We start from the raw sequence: 23233 nt of genomic DNA on the forward strand, positions 1-23233 counted from the left end.
GTCAGTTTTTCTGTCCCAGAGAATGGGAGTGCCATTACATTTGTTTCAGTACCTTTCTGTCCTTATGAAATGTTTTGTTCCTTATGCTGGTTTTGACCTTTCTTCTTAAATTTTTATTCCTAGCTCTTTCATGGTTTTTGTTACTGTTTTAAATGGAATCTTTCTTTCCCCTATAGTTTCCTACTGATTTTCCTTTTATTACTTGTTGTTTTTGCTGTGCTACTCTGTTTTGATGTGCTATGATTTGGTAGGTAAAGTGTCCAACAAAGTTATTTTGATTTTACTGTGAATTGTACTTTTTACTTTTTTCTGTATAATATTTTTTGCCTTGAGTTTTAATTCCTCTGAAATTAATATTGCTATTCTTTTTGGGGGGTTATATTTATATGGTAACAAACTAAGTACATAATTGTTTAGGTATAATGATACATGTGAATTATAAGAAAATACATGTAGTACGGAAAAGTACAAAGAAGATAGAGGGAAAAAATTAGAGTTAAAATACAACCCCAGAGGAATAATAGCCATTAAAATTTTATTAGAATCATTCTATATTTTTCTCAACACATATTTATAGATTGAAGAGTAGGTAAACAAGTTCTTAGATAAAAGGGACTGTACTGAACATTTTTGTTTGTTTGTTTTTGGCTGCATCGAGTCTTCGTTGCAGCACATGGGATCTTCATTGTGGCATGCGGACTTCTTAGTTGAAGCATGAAGCTTCTTAGTTGCGACATGCGGACTTCTTAGTTGTGGCATGAGGACTCTTAGCTGCTGCATGCACGCAGGATCTAGTTCCCTGACCAGGGATTGAACCCATGCCCCCTACATTGGGAGCATGGGGTCTTACCTACTGGACCACCAGGGAAGTCCTGAACATGTTTTTCTAATAAGTGATAACTTCAGTTTTTGTGATATAATGGAACAATAGACACTGAAGTGAAATTGAAAGAATTATTAAATCTCAGATAATTTTTTCTTCTCTATAAGAACCACTAACTATTTTTCTAAAACTAAGAAAGAAATGGCATGAAAAAAACTTTGGAGGTTGATGTAATTATGTTTTTTTTTAAAAAAACTACATTTCATCTTGAATTGGATTTGATACCCTGCTACATACACTTAGTAAAATAGGACATACATTCAACCATTTTAACTCCTTCTCATTTTGCATCTCAGGATTTATAACCTTTATCTCCTCATGCATAACCACAGTGCCTAAAGATATTTAGACATAGTTTTCTGTATTGCTTCAGTGCTCTTCACTAAACTTTTTACTCTTGATGTGTTTATTCCTATACTCAATTTTGATTCACCTTAAAGGCCCATTTTTACCAGGGCCTTCTCTGTTGCTGGAGTATGTTTTCTCCTCCATTAACATCAGATTTAGCCATGTGACTTATTTTGGCCTGTGGAATGAGTGTGAAAGTGATGTATATCATGTCCTGGCAAGTGTTTTAAAAGAGTCATTGCTTGAATTGCCTTTACTTTTTGCCCTCTGCCATTAAAGTGGCATATTACTAATGCTGTCTACTGCTCCAGTTTGGGTCTTAGGATAGGGGAAAGCCACATGTAATGTGAGCAAGCAAATCTTTGTTTTTGTAACAGTACGTTTTGTTTTTTTTTTTTTTTTGGTAACTGCAAAATAACCTATAGATGCTGTCTGAAACCCTTTGTCAGTCTTTGCTATCAAATTTGATGTCTGAAGGGATATTCCTAATTTATCCTATGGCTTATTCAATCCCTTAGTAAACATCACTGTAACTGAGCAATACAGTATTTTTAATCAGCTTAACATTCTTCTTCTTTTTTTTAATCTTAAAAAGTATTTATTTATTTTCACACACACACACACAAACACACACACACACACACACTGTATTTTATTTTTACAAGAGAGAAATAAACTAACACCAAGCATTGTAAATGGATGACCACAACAAAAGCAACAATGATTGCAATTACCAGACATGAAACACACTCATACTATGTCATAATATTGACAGAAACATAGATCAATGGAACAAGATAGAAAGCCCAGAGATAAACCCACGCACCTATGGTCAACTAATCTATGACAAAGGAGGCAAAGATATACATGGAGAAAAGACAGTGTCTTCAGTAAGTGGTGCTGGGAAAACTGGACAGCTACATGTAAAAGAATGAGATTAGAACACTCCCTAACCCCATACACAAAAATAAACCCAAAATGGATTCGAGACCTAAATGTAAGACCGGACACAACATTCTTCTTGAGATGGGAAGAAGTGTCGTTGGTTCTCAGCATCGTCTTAGCTCAACCTACCCTTTCACCCTTTCCTGTATTCTTTTTAATCCGTGTTTGGAGGAACTTCTCAAGTTTGAACCTACCAATTAATTTTACTTTCCATAGTTTTGGTTTGCCTCATAACTTCTCTCATTATGGATTTTAATGCTATTATGACATCTTTCTTTCTTAACAACCTTTCTTCTTTATGTTATCCTTATCATTTCATCCATTCAACAACTGTCTTATCCCATATATCCTAGAAAACAGAGGCTGAGTGAAGGTTACTGATTACTTACTTGAGAGATTCAATTCCAAGGCAGAGTGAGTGAGAGAAGAATAATCTGAGGCAGGGAAGGATAAAGAGTAATTCAAGGAAACACATCATTGTGCTGGCCACTGCTTCATGATGAGCCATGAAGAGACATCAGGTGCATTGAATTAGACACTCAGGTTGATTCTGGACAGACTATAGAAAGAAACCATGCCCTATAGCAATCCATCAGATAGAAAAAACAAAAAAGACAAACAAAAAAACTCTTCTTGTGCTTTATCTTCCATTGATCAAAGTTTGCTGCTTATACCATGCCTGTGTTGTAGCATTTTATCCTAATCTGGAAGTGGTACAAGGAGACAAATATGCTAGGCATGCAGCTGGTTGGCCTCAAGTGATGGAGCCACATAGCTGCATAAATGTTATAGGCTTAAGTGGTAGTTAATAGTCTGAGGCAGAGCGAGGGACTAAGAATCTAGGAGGCTGGTGAGCTGAATCTGAAGAGGTGTATAAGATGTGTCTAAGACAACAATCAATATTTAATAGGCTACAGGAACTATGCTAGGTTGTCCATTTATAGCAGTGAGCACAAAAGTCCCTACCTTCACAGACATTTTTGTTAAGATTATCTTCACATCTTGACTTTCTATTGAGATAATTAAGAGAAGTGCAATGGTTTCTTTTTCATACATTTTCTAGACCTTTCTTATAATTCCTTCAGTAACTCCTACTCAGAGGTATAATTTTCCTCTGAGTATGCACAATAAAATTTCTTTTTTCTTAATTCTAAGTACTCCTTTTAAATAATTCCTGTTTGTTTTTCTTTACTCATTTTCAAATGAAGATAGGTCTACACAAGTTCAGTGTTTTCCAGCAGTCCAGATGTATGTTTCCAAAGCCTTATTTGCAGCTTACTTTGATACTGATCAAGTTCCACTTTCATATTTGCAACATTGTTGTACATTCTATCTCATCTACTTTTCAGATGGTGGTGTGAGAAGACACAAAGAAAGAAACATTTATACATAATATAAAATTATGCTTCCATTCCGTTTACTGAGAGTATGCCCAGAAAATAGCACAAGATGAGAGACAAGAATATGCTCTTCTCTTAGTTGATTTTTACTCCCCAACTGTCTCATAGTATGAACATCTCCCAACTCAAGTGTTTCTTCTGATTAAAGATACATATATTTTGTTCCAGATGACCCTCAAATCCAAGCCAGTGACTGATTCTGGCTCTCTCTTTAAGAAAAATTATCTTCTATTATTAGAGGAGAAAGATTTCTGTGTTTTATATTGTATTGAAAGATGATATGTATTATCTTCATCATGTCTCCTTTCTAAACGCAACATTTACTTAGGTCTCTTGGCTAACACATATCTTGACTATCTGTGCTGATGGAATTTTATTCTACAGCTACTGCCTATCTCCTTTGATAATTCTTGCCAGTGTTATTCTTGAAAAATGACAATACTCAGCAAGAATCATTACTATGTGTCTCTTCTCTCCCTCTCTTGTATTATATTTTCTCAAGGCATGTATCATTATTGATTCTCTTCTTTCCCTTCCCCCATTTTTAGACTATTATTTTCTACAGGTTTCAGTTTCTTGAATAGTTACAGAAAAAAAGTGCTATAGTCTAAATGTTTGTGTCCACCCAAAATTCATATGTTGAAATTCTAATGCCTAATGTGATGGCATTAGGAGGTGGGGTCCTTAAGGAGGTGCTTCGGTTATGAGGGTAGAACCCTCTTGTATAAAAGACCTCTCAGAGCCCCCAAGTGCCTTCCACCGTATGAGGATGTAACAATAAGTGTGCGACCTGGAAGAGGGTCCTCACTTGACTATGCTGGCAGTTTGATCTCTAACTTCCAGCCTCCCCAACTGTGAGAAATAACTTTCTGGTTTTTGTAAACTACCTAGTCTGTGCTGTTTTTGTTATATCAAAAGGACGAAGGCAGATGGTGTATGTACATCTATCTGTGTGGGTTCAGGGGTTTCTGTTGTATCTGGAGAATATTAATACTCTAAACCTGTAAAAGAGCAGAGTTCCGGAATTCCCTGGTGGTCCAGTGGTTAGGACTCGGCGCTTTCACTGCTGTGGCCTGGGTTCAATCCCTGGTCAGGGAACTGAGATTCTGCAAGCCATGTGGCAAGGCAAAAAAAAAAAAAAAAAAAAGAAATTAAAAATAAATAAATAAATAAGCAGAGCTCATTTCTCCCATATTAATATTCATCCATGTTCAACAACTGTCTGCATATCTTTTATGTTTCTTCTAAGATTTATCTTATGTGAATGAATCACCAGTTTGAGGTTATAAGTAAAGAACAGTCTCCATTAAAAATAGTCTCCAAAATATATACTATAATGTATACTTTTGTGAAATACATCTCTATAAATATCTTTCTCTTCAAATTTATTTTACAACATATTTTCCAGTTTTATATGACCTATATTACACAGGATTCACCACCACAGGAATCTGGAAACCTCTATCCCAGAGGTGTGGTTTTCCTGGACCCTTAGGGCCATGAAGACTGTCACTCCAGTTCATTTGTCCTACTTACCAAGTTTACCCTGGGTGGGTTGCAAGGAGTGATTTCACCTTGTATTGCTCTCCTTCCTTCTGACAAAAAACCTCATCATTTCCTTCAAGATGGGTTAGAGGAGTCACAGGAATCCCAGCCTAGGCCCCTGAGGTGACAAACTAGTGGTGCTTTAAGGAACTTTTGTTTGAAAACTTAATTTACCTTTTGGGATTCTTTTTAATACATTTAAGTTTCTATATAATATAAAATGAAAGGTTGAGTTACCCTGTATTCAGAACTATCTGATAGTTGGCATCAGTGCTTATTAATTCTTAGAACTGAAGTGTAACTTAATTTCAATAAGAAGGTGGTAGTATGACTATATATCCAGGGTTTTTATTACTATCAAGCTATAAAAGAAAATTGATAAGTATTTGGCTTTGAAAGTCATAGTAGTTCTATCAATACTTTCTAGGTGTATGTGATAAATATTAAATACTTCATATGTTATTTCTCTTGTTAATATGTTTGCCTGCAGTAAAAAATAATAGATGAAAAAACTGGAGGCCGATCTATAACCTTAGATGAACAAAATTATTTAACTAAGATGATCTTTATTCATGCTTCTCTCTATTGTTTGCTTTGCACAGGAAGGAGTTGCAGGAGCTGCAGAATCTGTACAAACAGAACAGTGCACATACAGCACAGCAAGCAGAACTGATCCAACAGCTTCAGCTTCTGAATATGGACACACAGAAGGTATTGAGGAACCAGGAAGATGTTCACACAGCTGAAAGTATATCGTATCAAAAAGTACGCTTTTATTCTGTCATAAAAATGTAAATTTATATGTGTGAACTTATAAAAATATATAGAATTCAAATTTTTGCACATTTCAATATTGCTTTATTACTCCCTTTTATATTGCTTCTTCAAAATTAAAAATGAAATATGATTCAATTTGGTAATATTCAAAATTATGTGAGTATTTTTGTGGCTGTTAAGGCCGAAACATTTAAAATATACATGCAAATTTATTCTGTAGGATATTGTTTTTATAAATTGGAGTTTTGATATCTACTATGAAACATACTAGAACTGTAGTCCTCAAACCAGGAAGGATTTGGAGAATGGGATTATTCAGCCTTCTATGATGAGAAATTATTCAACAAGTATGATTCTAGTTTATGACCTAAAGCAGTCTTTCAGTCATAGAATTTGCAGAGTTTTATTGGCAAATCTGCACAAACACAAATGGGTATGCTGATGAGGTCTTTAGGATCAATATTTTCCAAGGATTTTTCTCTTTATTTCGTGTGTTTCTTTTAAGTAGTCATTTTACTTTACAGTTGTTTAAGGAGCCCCTCAAGAAGGCTTACCCAGATATTTAGGTATGCTGACACAGCAGCAATACTTACAGCTAGTAATTAAAAAACACTTTTATTGAATTCTTTATGTTTTGTGTGGTGTACATATTTATAGAAATAATTTATTTTCTACACAGATAAACCCTATGAGATTGATGTTATTTCCTCTTAATAGTTGAGGCAGCCAAGGCTTAGAGAGGTTAAATGGTGCAGTCTATGTTATTTGGGGATTATTTCTGTCTAAACTTACTCTTCTCCTAAAAAAGCACTGTGGAAATTCAACATCTATAATTAATATGAAATAAATAACTATTAAGTAAACTTTAAACACATACTTTCAAATGATGCTTTGTAACTGTAGTTTTTCGACTAAATTCTGTGTTTCCTTCGAGTTTCTGTCAGGACGAGGATGACACCAAGCATCAGGGTAGTGTCCATCCTCTCCACTTTGAATAGAACAGCTCCACCTTTTTGTTTTATACAGTGGGATTGCCCGTTATGCTTTTGTTTCTAAACCAGACTCCGTTGCTAAATTGACTTGAAAAATTGGACCTTATTAGTAACTTTAACTCTTTTCTCTTTTTCACTGTGTAGGTATTTAACGCAAACCTTTCTTTCTCGTTCTTGATTTTTGCTTGAAAGTCCCTAACCCATGGCAAGTTATATTAAAATATGTCTTTAGGGTTGCTTGTTGTTAAAGTTCATAACTCTTTTCTCTCATGTGCAAATACTTTGCTGTTTCTCCTCTCAGTTAGCAAGAGAGAACTTGGTAAGGTGGAAGAAAAAGGCAGTGTTTCCTTTGCTATTTACTTTTTCAGTCTTTTGTTCTAAGTTTCCTTTTTCAGCTTTGCTTAACTTAAAATTTAAGATAAATTGTTTCAGCCTTAATTCTACTTTTTGGTTGATCCTCCTTAGCAGCCTTTGCAGAGAGCAACCATTTTTTTAATACCCTACCTGAGAACTTTTGTAGATTCTATATCATTTCAAACAACTGAATACTTAAACATTTTTATTTGAAGTGATTATTACCAAAGTAATACATGCTTGTGATAAATTTTCAAAAAATTCAGAAGCGTATAAAAAAATAAAGTTCTCTGCCCTCCTGCCTGAAGCCATTGCCCCAGACTTTACTGGTCTTAATATTTGAGAGTGTATCCTAGAGTCCCTCTAGAAGAACAGAATATTTTAAAATTATTTCATCTTTTTAATTATATAAGAATTACATAAATATATTATTATAAAAATTTGAAATGATATAGAAGTACTGATAATGCTAATATAACAGATTTGAGTTCTCTTCCACTCATCCCAGTTCATTTCATTCCCCTCCCCAGGGGTAATCATCTGAGTAGTCATTCCAGACCTTTTCATGCATTATATACTGTGTCTGTGTACATATACACATATCACCAATCTAGGTATCTTACATTTTTAATATTAATTAATTTATCCTATCCTTACTGTTCGTTAACTTGCTGTTTTCAAATAATATGCCTTGAGTATATTTCCATGACAGTATGTATAGCTCTTGCTCTCCTCCTCCCCATGCTCCAACAGAAACATGTAAAGTACAGCGTGGATTTACCAGAGTATAATTTGATTACTGAGGTCTCCCTCCTCAACTTTTTTTTATAAACTTCAGAAGGAGGCATTCCACATCTCTTCTATGGTGTCAGTTTTCCCTACTGGATCATTTCTAACCACATAAAAACATGCTGTTGTGTCTCTGATCTGCATGGAAGACCAAAACAATTAAGCAACAACAAAAAACCTGTCTTGACCTTACTATATTCCTTTCCTTCCCTTCCTTTCTTTCCTTTTCCAGCAATATTCCTTGCAAGAGTTAACTTGTCTCAAAGTTCTCTTCTTCCATTCTCTTTTGAACCTATTCCAATCAAGTTTTTGCCCCTTTCACTCCACTAAAATTTCTCTTTGCAGAATCATTTGTGACTCCCATATTGCTGAATTCAGTAATCTTGTAGCAGTCTTCATCTTACCTCACTTACCAGCAACATTGTCACAGTCGATGACTGTGAATGTTCCAAGCCAAAATCTTAGGACCTCTTTTTTTTCCCTCTCTTTAAATTCATACCCTAGGTGATTTTATCTACTCACCTAGGCTTTCAAAACCATACTGTCTATATGCTGATCACTCCCAGATTTGATTATCTGCTCTGGATCTCTTCCCTGAACTCTAGGAAAGAGTATCTAATCGCCTACTTAGCATCTTTTAACTTGATGCCTAACGGGCATCTCAGACTTCACATGTTCAGAACTAAGCTATTGTTTGCCCTGCCTTCAGAGGGTGTCTGGAATCCTACTACTTCCCACTACCCCTGCTGTGACCACTAACTTGCATTACCTGAATGTTTGCAGTAGTTTCCTACTTCATTTCTTTGCTCCTGACCTTACCCACTTTGAGTTTATTCTCAACATAGATGCCAGAATGTTCTTGCTAAAACTTAGTAAGTCAAATCAGGTCATTCCTCTCTTAAATTACCCCCACTGGTTTCTTGTCTGATTAAAAGTAAAAGACGAAGTCCTTACTACAACCTGTGAGACGCTACATGATCTGGCTCTGCATTACCCCTCTGATCTCATCTTTGCCTTCGCTTCTTAATCTCTCTGCTTTGGCCACATTTAACTTTGTTTTTTCACTTGAACATACCAGGTATTCTTCACCCTCAAGGTCTTTGCACTGGGTTCCACTGCCTGAAATCTCTTCCCCCAGTTATCTGCATAGATGACCTTTTTACTGCCTTTATTCTTCACCTCTCACAGCTTAAATCCGTTCTTTATCATGAAGATTAATATAGCTAGCTTAAAATGTTTGCACCCCTGTATGACAACTGGCCAATAGAACATCTTGTCTTTTTAACGTCAGTTGGAGTTTTGTATTGGTATGTGATTATATCATTTAGTTTCCCATATGTTTTTATATTGTTTTTCCTCTTAGACTATTAAAATAACTTGAGGGCAATGAGTATGTCATATATAGACCATATGTATAAATATATAGACATAACTATTTTATTGATTATTAATAAATTCGGATATATGTTTTGAAACAGCTTTACAATGAGTTACATATTTGGTTTGAAACCACAAAATCAAGTGAAGCTATGCTCCGACAAAGTGTTGTTAATCTTCAGGATAAGCTATTTCAAAAAGAGCGGGAAAACGCTAAATTAAAAGAAAAGCTTCAGGAGTCACAAGGAGCACTCTATCCTTTACCTCAAGAATGTGATCCAGACCACTCAGAACAGGTGAGACATTTTCTAAAAATGTTACCCGGTATAATATCATATTAAATTTTCTAGTATAATTGACTAAAACACAAAAATTGAATAAATTTGCATATATTAGAATATAAGTGTGGCAGATTTATGTTGTGCTATTTTTTGTACTCTGTAGACATAAATATTATATACAATGTGGATTCATATAGAAATGCATATAGAAACACAGGGTGTATCTGGTATAGTTATTGGGATGAAAGATTTGGCTGATATATGATAATGAAGAGGAAATTAATAGGTCATGTCCATTTCGAGACGTTTTATTGAATGGGGTAATGGAATGAAAAGAGTATTGAATAGAAAGTCGCATAAAGGTACTTGCCATAATTCCTGGTATGTGGTAGTTAATACCATTTAGTCCCAGTTCTATCACTATCTTGATATATGATTTTGGACAGATCAGTTGACATTTCTACCTATTCTTGTCCTATTAAGTGAGGTAGTACAAATGTATAGATAAATATGCAGATTCAGGATTCAAATAAACCTGGGATCAAATTATAGCTTTGCCTGTGACCTTTGTGAACTTGAGCAAATTTCTTAACCCTTTAGCCAAAGTTTCTTCACAAATAAAATGTTGATATTAATAGTATCTTTGTCATAAGAGTTTTGTGAGGATTAATGAGGTATAATGCATGTCAAATGCAGAGCCTGTCACATAGAAAATATCCAGTGATACCTCTTTTAGATAATTTTCAAGGTAACTGTCATCTCTAAATATGTATTATAAAACAATCTTATTCCTATAAAGTTATTTGTTTTTAAGGCACTCAGTACTTCTTTAAGTGTTAGAATTTAAAGAAATGAAATTAACACAAGTACGTAATTGGGAGCTTAAATGTTTATTAATGATCCTTTAACTTTAATGATCCAGTAATTTTTCAACCCAGTATATTTTGTCTTGCTAACAACTCAAACATAAGATTTTTTCATTTGTATTGTATTATATTGATTTTTTTGGACATCAGGTGCACAGAATTGGATTAGTCATAAGATTTGTATCATGACACAGTATTATGTTACATGCATATTTATTTTAATTGTTACTTTTTTGTTATAATAAATACTGTTGGTCCCACCAACTAATTAAAGGGTAGGAAATTACTAATAACTTATATCTACTTGTATCCTTCACCCTTTACTGGTACCCTGATTCTCTCACCAGAGGTAACTACTGAACTATTGATCATTTTGATTATTTTTTAGAAAGTTTTATCTCATAAATTTATGAGGAAATAGAATATTGTTTAGTTTTGCCATTTATAAAAATGTATCAAATTGTATTGTTTCCTGGGATTTGGCAATTTTGACTCATCACTGTGTTAAGAATCATCTATGATGTTTTGTATAAGTTCATTTATTTTGACTGATATAAAATATTCTGTTATATGTGATTATATCATAACTACTTGTCCATTCATTTGTAGATGAGTATTAGGGTTATTTCCAGTTTTTTGCTGTTATGAATAATGCTGCAATTGACATTTTTGTACATGATTCTTAGTACACACCTGCATGCATTTTTGTGGATTAACTATCTCAGAATGGAAATCCTAGGTCTAGGGTGTGAAAATGTAAACTTTCACAAAATACTGGTCACTTATTTTTCAAAGTGGTTTTCATCAATTTTACTCATATCAACAATGCATTTGGCTGTATTTCCTACAATTACTAGTCAAGTGAGTGCCCTCCTCTGCAAAATGTCTATTTATGTCTTTTATCCATTCTTGTACTGGATTTTTTTCTTATTGATTTGTAAAAGTTCTTTAAATGTCCTTGATATTAATCTCTAGTAAGTTGAATGTGTGGCAAGTATCTTCTCTCAGTGTGTACCTTGTCTTTTCATTTTCTTTAACATGTCATATGATAAACAGAAATTCTTAATTTTAATTTAGAAAATTTAATCTTTTATACTTAGTGCTCATTTAAGAAATTCTTCCCTACCCCAAATATGGAAATATTTGCACCTCTGTTTCCTTCAAAAAGTTTTAAAGCTTTGTTTATGTCATTTATGTTCATAATTCATTCGGAATTGTATTTCACATACAGTATAAGGTAAGGATCCATTTTTATTTATTTATTTTTCCCCAAATAGTAGCCAGTTTTTCCATATCAACCCATTGGATGATCCACTTTTTTTCTTGTGTAGTGCTGGGCTACCTCTATCATATATCCTAGTTCAGTATATTGAGTTTCTTTCTAGACTCTTTTCTCTGTATTCCTGGATAATGTTACATCATCTTAATCAGTATAGCTTCATAGTAAGTCTTTATATTTGGTAGATTACTTTCTTACTGTTCTGTAAAGTGTCTTGGCCATGTTGGCACTTAGCACTATAACTTTAAGGATAATTTAGTTTCATGAAAACACTTGAAATTTTTTGTAAACGATTTTATTGAAGTGTAACATACAAATACTAAAGTGTACAAACCTTAAGTGTTTAACTCAATGACGTTTCACAAATTGAACACATCCATATAAATACCACTCAGATCAAGATGTAGAATATTACCAGTATTCAGTAAACCTCCATAATGTTCCTAATTAGTGGCTACCCCTACAATGTAACCAGCTTTGTCTTCTATCATCATTGATTAGTTTTGCTTCTTTTTGAAACTTACAGTATTTTACCTTTAAACACTCTATATGCTATGGGTTTTTTTTGTAAATGTCGTTTATCGTATTAGGAAGTTCCTATCTATTCACAGTTTGAAAGCTTTTTCATGAACAGGTATTGATTGTATACAATGTCTTTTAAGATGACACTAGGGTTTTTCTCATGTATTCTGTTAACATGGTTATTACATTTATTGTTTTTAATTATTAATCCAGTTTTGTATTCTTTGAAATAAACCTAACTTTGTTGTAATGTTTTATTATTTTCATATTGCTGGATTCAATTGGCTAATATTTTTCTTAGGATTTTTACATCTATATTTATGAGGGATATTGGGCTGTACTTTTCCTTTCTTGAATGTTTCTTGTTAGATTTTATCAAGGTGATGCTGGTGTCCTAATATGAATTGCAAAGTATTCTCCTTTTTTACTTCACTAGAAGAGTTTGTATAAAACATATTTCTTTCTTATTAAACACTGAATGCTCTCCTTCTAACATAAGGAACAAGTCAGTTATATTCAACATTGTACTGGAGATTCTAACTAGTACAGTAAGGCAAGAAACAAAATCATGCTGATTAGAAATAAGGAAGTAAAACTCTTTTTATTCACAGAACCTGAGCATCCGTATACAAAGTGTACTGAATCTATGATGAAACAACTAGAAATAGTAAGAAAATTTAGCAGTGTTGCAAGATACCATCAATTTACAAAAGTCAATTATATATCTAAATATTAGAAACAAATAATTAGAAATTGAAATCGAAAAAGACCATTTATAAGAATATCAAAACTTGTGTAATAATTAAGGATAAATTTGATAAAATATGAAAAGTACAAAACATACCAGAGGGAAATTAAAAGACATATGTAAGTGGACAGCTAGGCCAAGTTCATGAATCAGAAGATACAATGTTGTCAAAATGTCAGTTCTCCCCAAATTGATCTATTTATTATGTAATCCCAATCAAAATTCCAGAAAGCTATAGTTTTTAGATAAATACAAGCCAATTCTAAAATTGATAGGGAAATGCAAGGGACCTAAAAGAGCAAAATAAAGTATTGGGTTAGCTAAAAAGTTCATTTGGGTTTTTCTATAAGATGTTATGGAAAACCCTGAACAAACTTTTTGACCAACCAAATAGTAAAAAATAAAGTTGGAGGACTTAACACTACCCAATTTTGAGACCTATTTATCAAGCTAAAAAAGAAAAATGGTGTGGTACTGGCGTAATGATTGACAAAATAATTGGTATAACAGAATAGAGTCCAGAAAAATACCCACTAATACATGTCGCTGTATAGTACCTCTTGAAATGCGGATACTGCAAGTCACTTTGTTCTTTTTCAAGGATGCTCTGTAGACTCTTGCTCTACTGCTTTTTTATAGAACTTTTAGTATTAGCTTGTCAACTTTACAAATAAATATTCAGTTAGAAATGTTTCTAATTTCCCTTGTAATTTTCTTTTTGCCCCTTTGGTTATTAGAAAATGTGTTATCTACTTTTGAAATGTTTGTGTTTTTTCCTTGTATATCTTATTTTTATTCACTTCTAATATACTTCCATTATGGTCAGAGATAGTGTTCTATAAGATTACTGTATTTGGAAATTTATTGAGACTTGTTGTATGGTCCAGCATATAGTTTTGATGAATGTACTATTTATACCTGAAAATAATTTTTAATCTGCATGTATTGACTGGGGTGTTCCTTAAATATCGATATTAATTTTGTCATTGCAGTTGACAGTGTTCAGATCTTCTGTCTTTAGTGATTTTTATCCTTAGTTTTTAAATCAGTTTTGCTTTCAGTTGCTGAGAGAGGTGTTAAAATCTTCCAGTATGATTGTGGATTTTTCTGTTTTCCCTTTAGTTTGTCAAATTTGCTTCATGTATTTTAAAACTGTTTTATTAGGGGCATACATATTTATGATTGTCATTTCTTTCTAATTAAATGAACCCTTTGCTATTGTAAAATGTCACTTTTAACTATAATAATATTCTGTTGACTTGAAATCCAATTTTATGATGTTAATATAGCCAATCAGTCTCTTTAATGGTTACAATTTCCATGGGAGGATTACCTTTTTCTTATTCTTTAAATTTCCATCTATAGGTGTCTTAATATTTAAAGTGTGTATACAGAGTAAGATTCTGTTTTTTATTCATTCTGACAATTTCTTCCATTTCATTGCAGCATTAGTGCACTTAAATTTAATTATTAATATGGTTGGGTTTAGGTGTACCATCTTACCATTTGTTTTCCATTTGTCCTATTTTTTGTTCCTCTGTTCCCATTTCCTTCCTTTTTCTGGATTAATTGACTGTTTATATATTTTTAAAAAGCAATTTAAAAACATCACTTTTCTGTCTTCTGGACTCCACTGTTTCTCACAGTATCACTGGAAATTTGTTTCATTGTTCACTTAAATGTGATCTGTCAGTTTTGGCTGGCTTTTTTCCTGAATATTTAACCTTTGGTTTTAAGCACTTTAACTGTGGTGTTCCCAAGTATGATTTTCATTGTAGTCATCCTTCTTGCAGTTTGATAAGCTTCTTTTTTTTTTTTTTTAAGGTTAGACTTTATTTATTATCCATATTCTATTTCTATTTCCTGGGGATTTAAAAAATTTTTAACATCTTTATTGGAGTATAATTGCTTTACAATATTGTGTTAGTTTCTGATATATAACAAAGTGAATCAGCTATATGTATACATATATCCTCATATCCCCTCCCTCTTGTGTCTCCCTCCCACCCTACCTATCCCACCCCTTTAGGTGGTCACAAAGCACTGAGCTGATCTCTCTGTGCTATGCAGCTGCTTCCCACTAGCTATCTATATTACATTTGGTAGTGTATATATGTCAGTGCTACTCTTTCACTTCATCCCAGCTTACCTTTCCCACTCCCTGTGTCCTCAAGTCCATTTTCTACATCTGCATCTTTATTCCTGTCCTGCCACTAGGTTCATCAGAACCATTTTTTTTTAAGATTCCATATGTATGTGTTAGCATACAGTATTTGTTTTTCTCTTTCTGACTTACTTTGCTCCATATGACAGACTCTAGGTCCATCCACCTCACTACAAATAAGTCAATTTCGTTTCTTTATCTGATGGAGTGATATTCCATTGTATATATGTGCCACATCTTCTTTATCCATTCATCTTCCAGTGGACACATAGGTTGCTTCCATGTCCTGGCTATTGTAAATAGTGCTGCAATGAACATTGTGATACATGATACTTCTTGATACTTTTCTCAGGGTATATGCCCAATAGTGGGATTGCTGGGTCATATGGTAGTTCTATTTTTAGTTTTTAAGGAACCTCCATACTGTTCTCCATAGTGGCTATATCAATTTGCATTCCCACCAACAGTGCAAGAGGGTTCCCTTTTCTCCACACCCTCTCCAGCATTTATTGTTTGAGATTTTTTGATGATGCCATTCTGACTGGTGTGAGGTGATACCTCATTGTAGTTTTGATTTGCATTCCTCTAATGATTAGTGATGTTAGCAGCTTTTCATATGCTTCTTGGCCATCTATATGTCCTCTTTGGAGAAATGTCTATTTAGGTCTTCTGCCCATTTTTGGATTGTGTTGTTTGTTTTTTTAATATTGAGCTGCATGAGCTGTTTATATATTTTGGAGATTAATCCTTTGTCAGTTTCTTCATTTGCAAATATTTTCTCCCATTCTGAGGGTTGTCTTTTCATCTTGTTGATGGTTTCCTTTGCTGTGCAAAAGCTTTTAAGTTTCATTCGGTCCCATTTGTTTATTTTTGGTTTTATTTCTCTTACTCTAGGAGGTGGTCAAAACAGATCTTGCTGTATTTATGTCATAGAGTGTTCTGCCTATGTTTTCCTCTAAGAGTTTTATAGTGTCTGGCCTTACATTTAGATCTTTAATCCATTTTGAGTTTATTTATGTGTATGGTGTTAGGAAGTGTTCTAATTTCATTCTTTTACATATAGCTGTCCCGTTTTCCCAGCACCACTTATTGAAGAGGATTTCTTTTCTCCATTTTATATTCTTGCCTCCTTTGTAAAAAAATATGGTAACCATATGTGCGAGGGTTTGTCTCTGGGCTTTGTATCCTGTTTTATTGATCTATATTTCTGTTTTTGTGACAGTACTATACTGTCTTGATTACTGTAGCTTTGTAGTATACTCTGAAGCCCAGTAACCTGATTCCTCCAGCTCTATTTTTCTTTCTCAAGATTGCTTTGGCTATTCGGGGTTTTTTGTGTTTCCATACAAATTGTGAAATTTTTTGTTCTAGTTCTGTGAAAAATGCCATTGGCAATTTGATAAGGATTGCATTAAATCTGTAGATTGTTGGGGCTAGTATAGCCATTTTCACAATGTTGATTCTTCCAATAAAAGAACATGGTATATCTCTCCATCTGCTTGTATCATCTTTAATTTCTTTCATCAGTGTCATATAGTTTTCTGCATATAGATCTTTTGTCTCCTTAGGTAGGTTTATTCCTAGGTATTTGATTCTTTTTGTTGCCGTGGTAAATGGGATTGTTTCCTTAATTTCTCTTTCAGATTTTTCATCATTAGTATATAGGAATGCAAGAGATCTTTGTTTGTTAATTTTGTATCCTGCTAGTTTACCAGATTCATTGATTATTAGCTCTAGTAATTTTCTGGTAGCATCTTTAGGATTCTCTATGTATAGTATCATGTCATCTGCAAACAGTGACAGTTTTACTTCTTCTTTTCCGATTTGCATTCTTTCTTTTCTTTTTCTTCTCTGATTGCTGTGGCTAAAACTTCCAAAACTATGTTGAATAAAGTGGTGAGAGTGGGGAACCTTGTCTTGTTCCTGATCTTAGGGGAAATGGTTTCAGTTTTTCACATTGAGAACAATGTTGGCTGTGGGTTTGTCATGGCCTTTATTACGTTGAGGTAACTTTCCTCTATGCCTACTTTCTGCAGAGTTTTTATCATAAATGGGTGTTGAATTTCATTGAAAGCTTTTTCTGCATCTATTCAGATGATCATATGGTTTTTATCCTTCAATTTTTTAAAATGGTGTATCACATGGATTGATTTGCGTATTTTTAAGAATCCTTGAATTCCTGGGATAAACCCCACTTGAGCATGGTGTATGATCCTTTTAATGTGCTGTTGGATTCTGTTTGCTAGTATTTTGTTGCAGATATTTGCATCAATGTTCATCAGTGATATTGGCCTGTAGCTTTCTTTTTTGTGACATCTTTGTCTGGTTTTGGTTTCAGGATGATGTTGGCCTTGTATAATGAGTTTGGGAGTGTTCCTCCCTCTGCTATATTTTGGAAGAGTTTGAGAGGATAGGTATTAGCTCTTCTCTAAATGTTTGATAGAACTCGCCTGTGAAGCCATCTGGTCCTGGGCTTTTATTTATTGGAAGATTTTTAATCACAGTTTCAATTTCATTACTTGTGATTGGTCTGTTTATATTTTCTGTTTCTTGCAGGTTCAGTCTCAGAAGGTTGTGCTTTTCTAAGAAGTCCATTTCTTCTAGGTTGTCCATTTTATTGGCATATAGTTGCTTGTAGTAATCTCTCATGATTCTTTGTATTTCTACAGTGTCAGTTGTTACTTCTCCTTTTTCATCTCTAATTTGTTTATTTGAGTCTTCCCCCCTTTTTTCTTGATGAGTCTGGCTAGTGGTTTATCAATTTTTTTTTAAGGTTTTATTTATTTATTTTTTTGGCTGCATTGGGTCTTCATTGCTGTGCACGGGCTTTGTCTAGTTACAGTGAGCAGGGGCTACTCTTTGTTGCGGTGTGCGGCCATCTTATTGCGGTGGCTTCTCTTGTTGTGAAGCATGGGCTGTAGGCGCGCAGGCTTCAGTAGTTGTGGCTCACGGGCTTAGTTGCTCCGCGGCATGTGGGATCTTCCCAGACCAGGGCTCAAACCCGTGTCCCCTGCATTGGCAGGCGGATTCTTAACCATCTGTGCCACTAGAGAAGTCCTAATGGTTTATCAATTTTCTTTATCTTCACAACGAACCAGCTTTTAGTTTTATTGATCTTTGCTATTGTTTTCTTCATTTCTTTTTCATTTATTTCTGACCTGATCTTTATGATTTCTTTCCTTCTGCTAACTTTGGGGATTTTTTTCGTTCTTCTTTCTCTAACTGCTTTAGGTGTAAGGTTAGGTTGTTTATTTGAGATTTTTCTTGTTTCTTGAGGTAGGATTGTATTGCTATAAGCTTTCCTCTTAGAACTGCTTTTGCTGTATCCCATAGGTTTTGGGTTGTCATGTTTTCATTGTCATTTGTTTCTAGGTATTTTTTGATTTCCTCTTTTATTTCTTCAGTTGTCTCTTGGTTATTTAGTAGTATATTGTTTAGCCTCCATGTGTTTGTATTTTTTACAGTGTTTTTCCTGTAATTGATATCTAGTCTCATAGTGTTGTGGTTGGAAAAAGATACTTGATACGGTTTCAATTTTCTTAAATTTACCAAGGTTTGATTTGTGACCCAAGATATGATCTATCCTGGAGAATGTTCCATGAGCAGTAGAGAAGAATGTGTATTCTGTTGTTTATGGATGGACTGTCTTATAAATATCAATTAAGTCCATCTTGTTTAATGTGTCATTTAAAGCTTGTGTTTCCTTATTTATTTTCATTTGGGGTGATTTTTCAATTGGTGAAAGTGGGGTGTTAAAGTCCCCTACTGTTATTTTGTTACTGTTAATTTCTCCTTTTATGGCTGTTAGCATTTGTGTTATGTATTGAGATGCTCCTATGTTGGGCGCATAAATATTTACAATTGTTATATCTTTTTCTTGGATTGATCCCTTGATCATTATGTAGTGTCCACTTTGTCTCTTGTAATAGTCTTTATTTTAAAGTCTATTTTGTCTGATGTGAGAATTGCTACTCCAGCTTTCTTCCGAATTCCATTTGCATGGAATATCATTTTCCATCCACTCATTTTCAGTCTGTATGTATCCCTAGTTGTGAAGTGGGTCTCTTGTAGACAGCATATATACAGGTCTTGATTTTGCATCCATTCAGCCAGTCTCTGTCTTTTGGTTGACGTATTTAATCCATTTACATATAAGGTAATTATCAATATGTTACTTCCTATTACCATTTTCTTAATTGTTTTGGTTTTGTGTTGTAGGTCGTTTCCTGCTCTTGTGTTTTCTGCCTAGAGAAGTTCCTTTAGCAATTCTTGTAAGGCCAGTTTGGTGGTGTTGAATTCTCATAGCTTTTACTTGTCTTTAAAGGTTTTAATTTTTCCGTCAAATCTGAATGAGATCCTTGCTAGGTAGAGTAATCTTGGTTGTAGGTTCTTCCCTTTCATCACTTTAAATATGTCCTGCCACTTCATTCTGGCTTGCAGAGTTTCTGCTGAAAGATCAGCTGTTAACCTTATGGGGGATTCCCTTGTATGTTATTTGTTGCTTTTCCCTTGCGGCTTTCAATATTTTTTATTGTATTTAATTTTTGATTGTTTGATTAACATGTGTCTTGGCATGTTTCTCCTTGGATTTATCCTGTATGGGACTCCCTGTGCTTCCTGGATTTGATTGACTATATTTCCTTCCCATATTAGGGAAGTTTTCAACTATAATCTCTTCAAATATTTTCTCATTCCCTTTCTTTTTCTCTTCTTCTGGGACCCCTATCATTTGAATGTAGGTACATTAAATGTTGTCCCAGTGGTCTCTGAGAATGTCCTCAATTCTTTTCATTCTTTTCTGTGTATTCTGCTCTGTGGCAGTTATTTCCTCTATCTAATCTTCCAGGTCACTTACCTGTTCTTCTGCCTCAGTTATTCTGCTATTGATTCCCTCTAGAGAATTTTTAATTTCATTTATTGTGTTGTTCATCATTGTTTGGTTGCTCTTTGGTTCTTCTGCATCCTTGTTAAACATTTCTTGTATTTTCTCCATTCTGTTTCCAAGATTTTGAATCATCTTTACTATCATTACTCTGAATTGTATTTCAGGTAGACTGCCTATTTCCTCTTTATTTGTTTGGTCCGGTGGGTTTTTACCTTGTTCTTTCATCTGCTGCATATTTCTCTGTCTTCTCATTTTATTTAATTTACTGTGTTTGGTGTCTCCTTTTCACAGGCTGCAGGTTTGTACTTCCCGTTGTTTTTGGTGTCTGACCCCAGTGAGTGAGGTAGTTTCCGTGGCTTCTGTAGGCTTCTTGGTAGAGGGGACTAGTGCCTGTGTTCTGGTGGTTGGGGTTGATCTTGTCTTTCTGGTGGGCAGGGTCATATACGGTAGTGTGTTTTTTGGTGTTTATGGACTTATTATGATTTTAGGCAATCTCTGTGCTAATGGGTGGGGTTGTGTTCCTGACTTGCTAGTTGTCTGGCATAGGGCGTCCAGCACTGGAATTTGCTGGCCGTTGGGTGGAGCTGGGTCTTAGCATTGAGACGGAGATCTGTGGGAGAGCTCTCGCCAATTGATATTACATCGGGCAGGGAAGTCTCTAGTGCTCCAGTGTTCTGGACTCAGCTCTCCCACCTCAGACGCTCAGGCCTGACACCAGGCTGGAGCACCTGTCAGCAACACAGCTGTGAAGAAAAGGGAGGGGGAAAAAATAAATAAAATAAATAAATAAATTTAAAAATTATTAATATAAAAAAATTAAAAATAATAATTAAGAAAAAAGAGAGCAACCAAACCAATAAACGAATACACCAATGATAACAAATGCTAAAAACTAAACTGAGATAAACATAAACATAAGAAACAATTCAGTCACGGACAGCAAACCCCAAGTCTACCGCTACTCCCAAAGTCCACTGCCACAATCTTGGGTGATTCATTGTCTATTTAGGTATTCCACAGATGCAGGGTACATCACGTTGATTGTGGGGATTTAATCCGCTGCTCCTGATGCTGCACGGAGAAATATCCCTTTCTTATCTTTGTTCGCACAGCTCCTGGGGTTCAGCTTTGGTTTTGGCCCCGCCTCTGCATGTAGGTTGCCCTCAGGCATGTTTCCCGCACAGACAGGAGGGGGTTAAATCAGTGGCTTATTAGGGGCTCTTGCTCATTCTGGCTGGGGAGTGGGAGGGGAACAGTAGTTATAATTGGAATGCTAGGCAAGCCTGTGGCAGCAGAGGCCTGTGTGGCATTGCACCATCCTGAGGCGCACCATGTGTTCTCCTTGGGAAATTGTCCCTGGATCACGGGACCCTGGCAGTGGCGGGCTACACAGGCTCCTGGGGTGGGTGGTGTGGATAGTGTTGTGTGCTTGCACACAGGATTCTTGGCTGCAGCAGCAGCATTAGCAGTTGATGCCTGTCTCTGGGGTCTGAGCTGAAAGCCATGGCTTGCACCCATCTCTGGAGTTCGCTTAGGTGGTGCTCTGCCATTTGTGGGCAGATGGGGAAGGAATCCCCTCTCCTCGTGCACCCAAAAACAATGGTCTCTTGCCTCTTATGCAGGTCCAGACTTTTTTGCAGACTCCCTCCCAGCTAGCTGTGGAGCACTAGCCCCCTTCAGCTGTGTTCACACAGCCAGTCCATCCACTCCCTGGGATCTGACCTCCGAAACCTGAGCCTCAGCTCCCAGCCTCCATCCTCCCCAGCGGGTGAGCAGAGAAGCCTCTCAGGCTAGTGAGTACTTGTTGGCCCTGATCCTCTGTGCAGGAATCTCTCCACTTTGCCCTCTGAACCCTTGTTGCTGCGCTTTCCTTTGTGCTCCGAAGCTTCCCCCCTCCACCATCCGCAGTCTCTGCCCGTGAAGGGGCTTCCTAGTGTGTGGAAGCTTTTCCTCCTTTACAGCTCCCTCCCAGAGGTGCAGGTCCTGTCCCTATTCTTTTGTCTCTGTTTTTTCTCTTTTTTTTTGCCCTACCCGGGTACGTGGGGATTTTCTTCTTTTTGGGAAGTCTGAGTTTTCTGTCTGCGTTCAGTAGGTGTTCTGTAGAAGTTGTTCCACATATTTTTGGTGTATTTGTGGGGAGGAAGGTGATGTCCATGTTTTACTCCTCTGCCATCTTGAAGGCCCCTCTCTCCTGGGAATTCTGATGAGCTTCTTGATTTTTGTAAATAATATATTTTTTACTGAATTGGGGAAATTTTTGACATTACTTTCTGAAACATTTTTCTGACTTCTCTCTCTTCTCCTTTTGAGATTCCTATTTCACTTATGTTAGACTCTTCAGTGTTACCCCAAAGCCCGATGAGTCTCTCTTTATTTTTTTCAATCTTTTAATTTACATTCTTTAGATAATTTATGTTAATTTTTATTCAATTTAAGTGACATTTCTGTTATCTCCAGTTTTTCTGTAAGTCTTTTTCTGTGAATTAATCTTCAAATATTGTACACTTCAGTTCTACAATTTTCATTTGATTTATTATTGTATCATGTATATATGTGTTGAGTTTTTCTATGTGTTCATATCTTAAAATCATAGTTGTCTTTAGGTCCCTATTATAATAAAGTAGATTCTTTAAAATTATTATATTTTAATTCTGTCTTTTGGGTATTCTTGGATTTAATTAGTAATGGTTTTCTTTGCTTTGAATATGGGTCATATATTAATGTTTTGTCTGTGTAATGATTTTATATTATTTAGTGTATATAGTAACAGATATTTTTTAGAGACTCTGGTTTCTGTCATATTAGTCATGAGTGCTGAACTAATTTTTTCTTTTTCTCGCCCTCCTCTGTCTCTTGAATTCAAATAAGTTAGATGTAAACTCCAAACCCTGATTTCCTTCAGGTGGGAACAACTAAGTTGCTTTTAAGTTCTTTTAACCTTATCTGGATTGCTTAGAGGTCTGCCCACTGCATGACTACTTCAGGTGTCAGCCATAGTTTCAGCTGTCACTCTTCCAGAATTTCCATTTTTTCTAGCTGTAGCGGTGGACCTGAACTTTGTCCTATAGTTCTTCAAGC

General features: G+C 35.1%; 1 protein-coding gene across 1 annotated transcript in view; it reads left to right on the forward strand.

The window, feature by feature from the left end:
• CNTLN (centlein) overlaps nucleotides 1–23233 on the forward strand; it is a 327580-nt gene that overhangs the window by 132218 nt on the left and 172129 nt on the right. The window contains exons 7-8 of the mRNA XM_082843600.1: nucleotides 5728–5886; nucleotides 9512–9706. Of these exons, the coding sequence (XP_082699726.1) occupies nucleotides 5728–5886; nucleotides 9512–9706 (354 nt within the window). The remainder of the gene's footprint in view (nucleotides 1–5727; nucleotides 5887–9511; nucleotides 9707–23233) is intronic.

This window comes from Leucopleurus acutus, assembly GCF_964270905.1.
Source record: "Leucopleurus acutus genome assembly, chromosome: 7".
In the NCBI taxonomy this organism is placed as follows: Eukaryota; Metazoa; Chordata; class Mammalia; order Artiodactyla; family Delphinidae; genus Leucopleurus; species Leucopleurus acutus.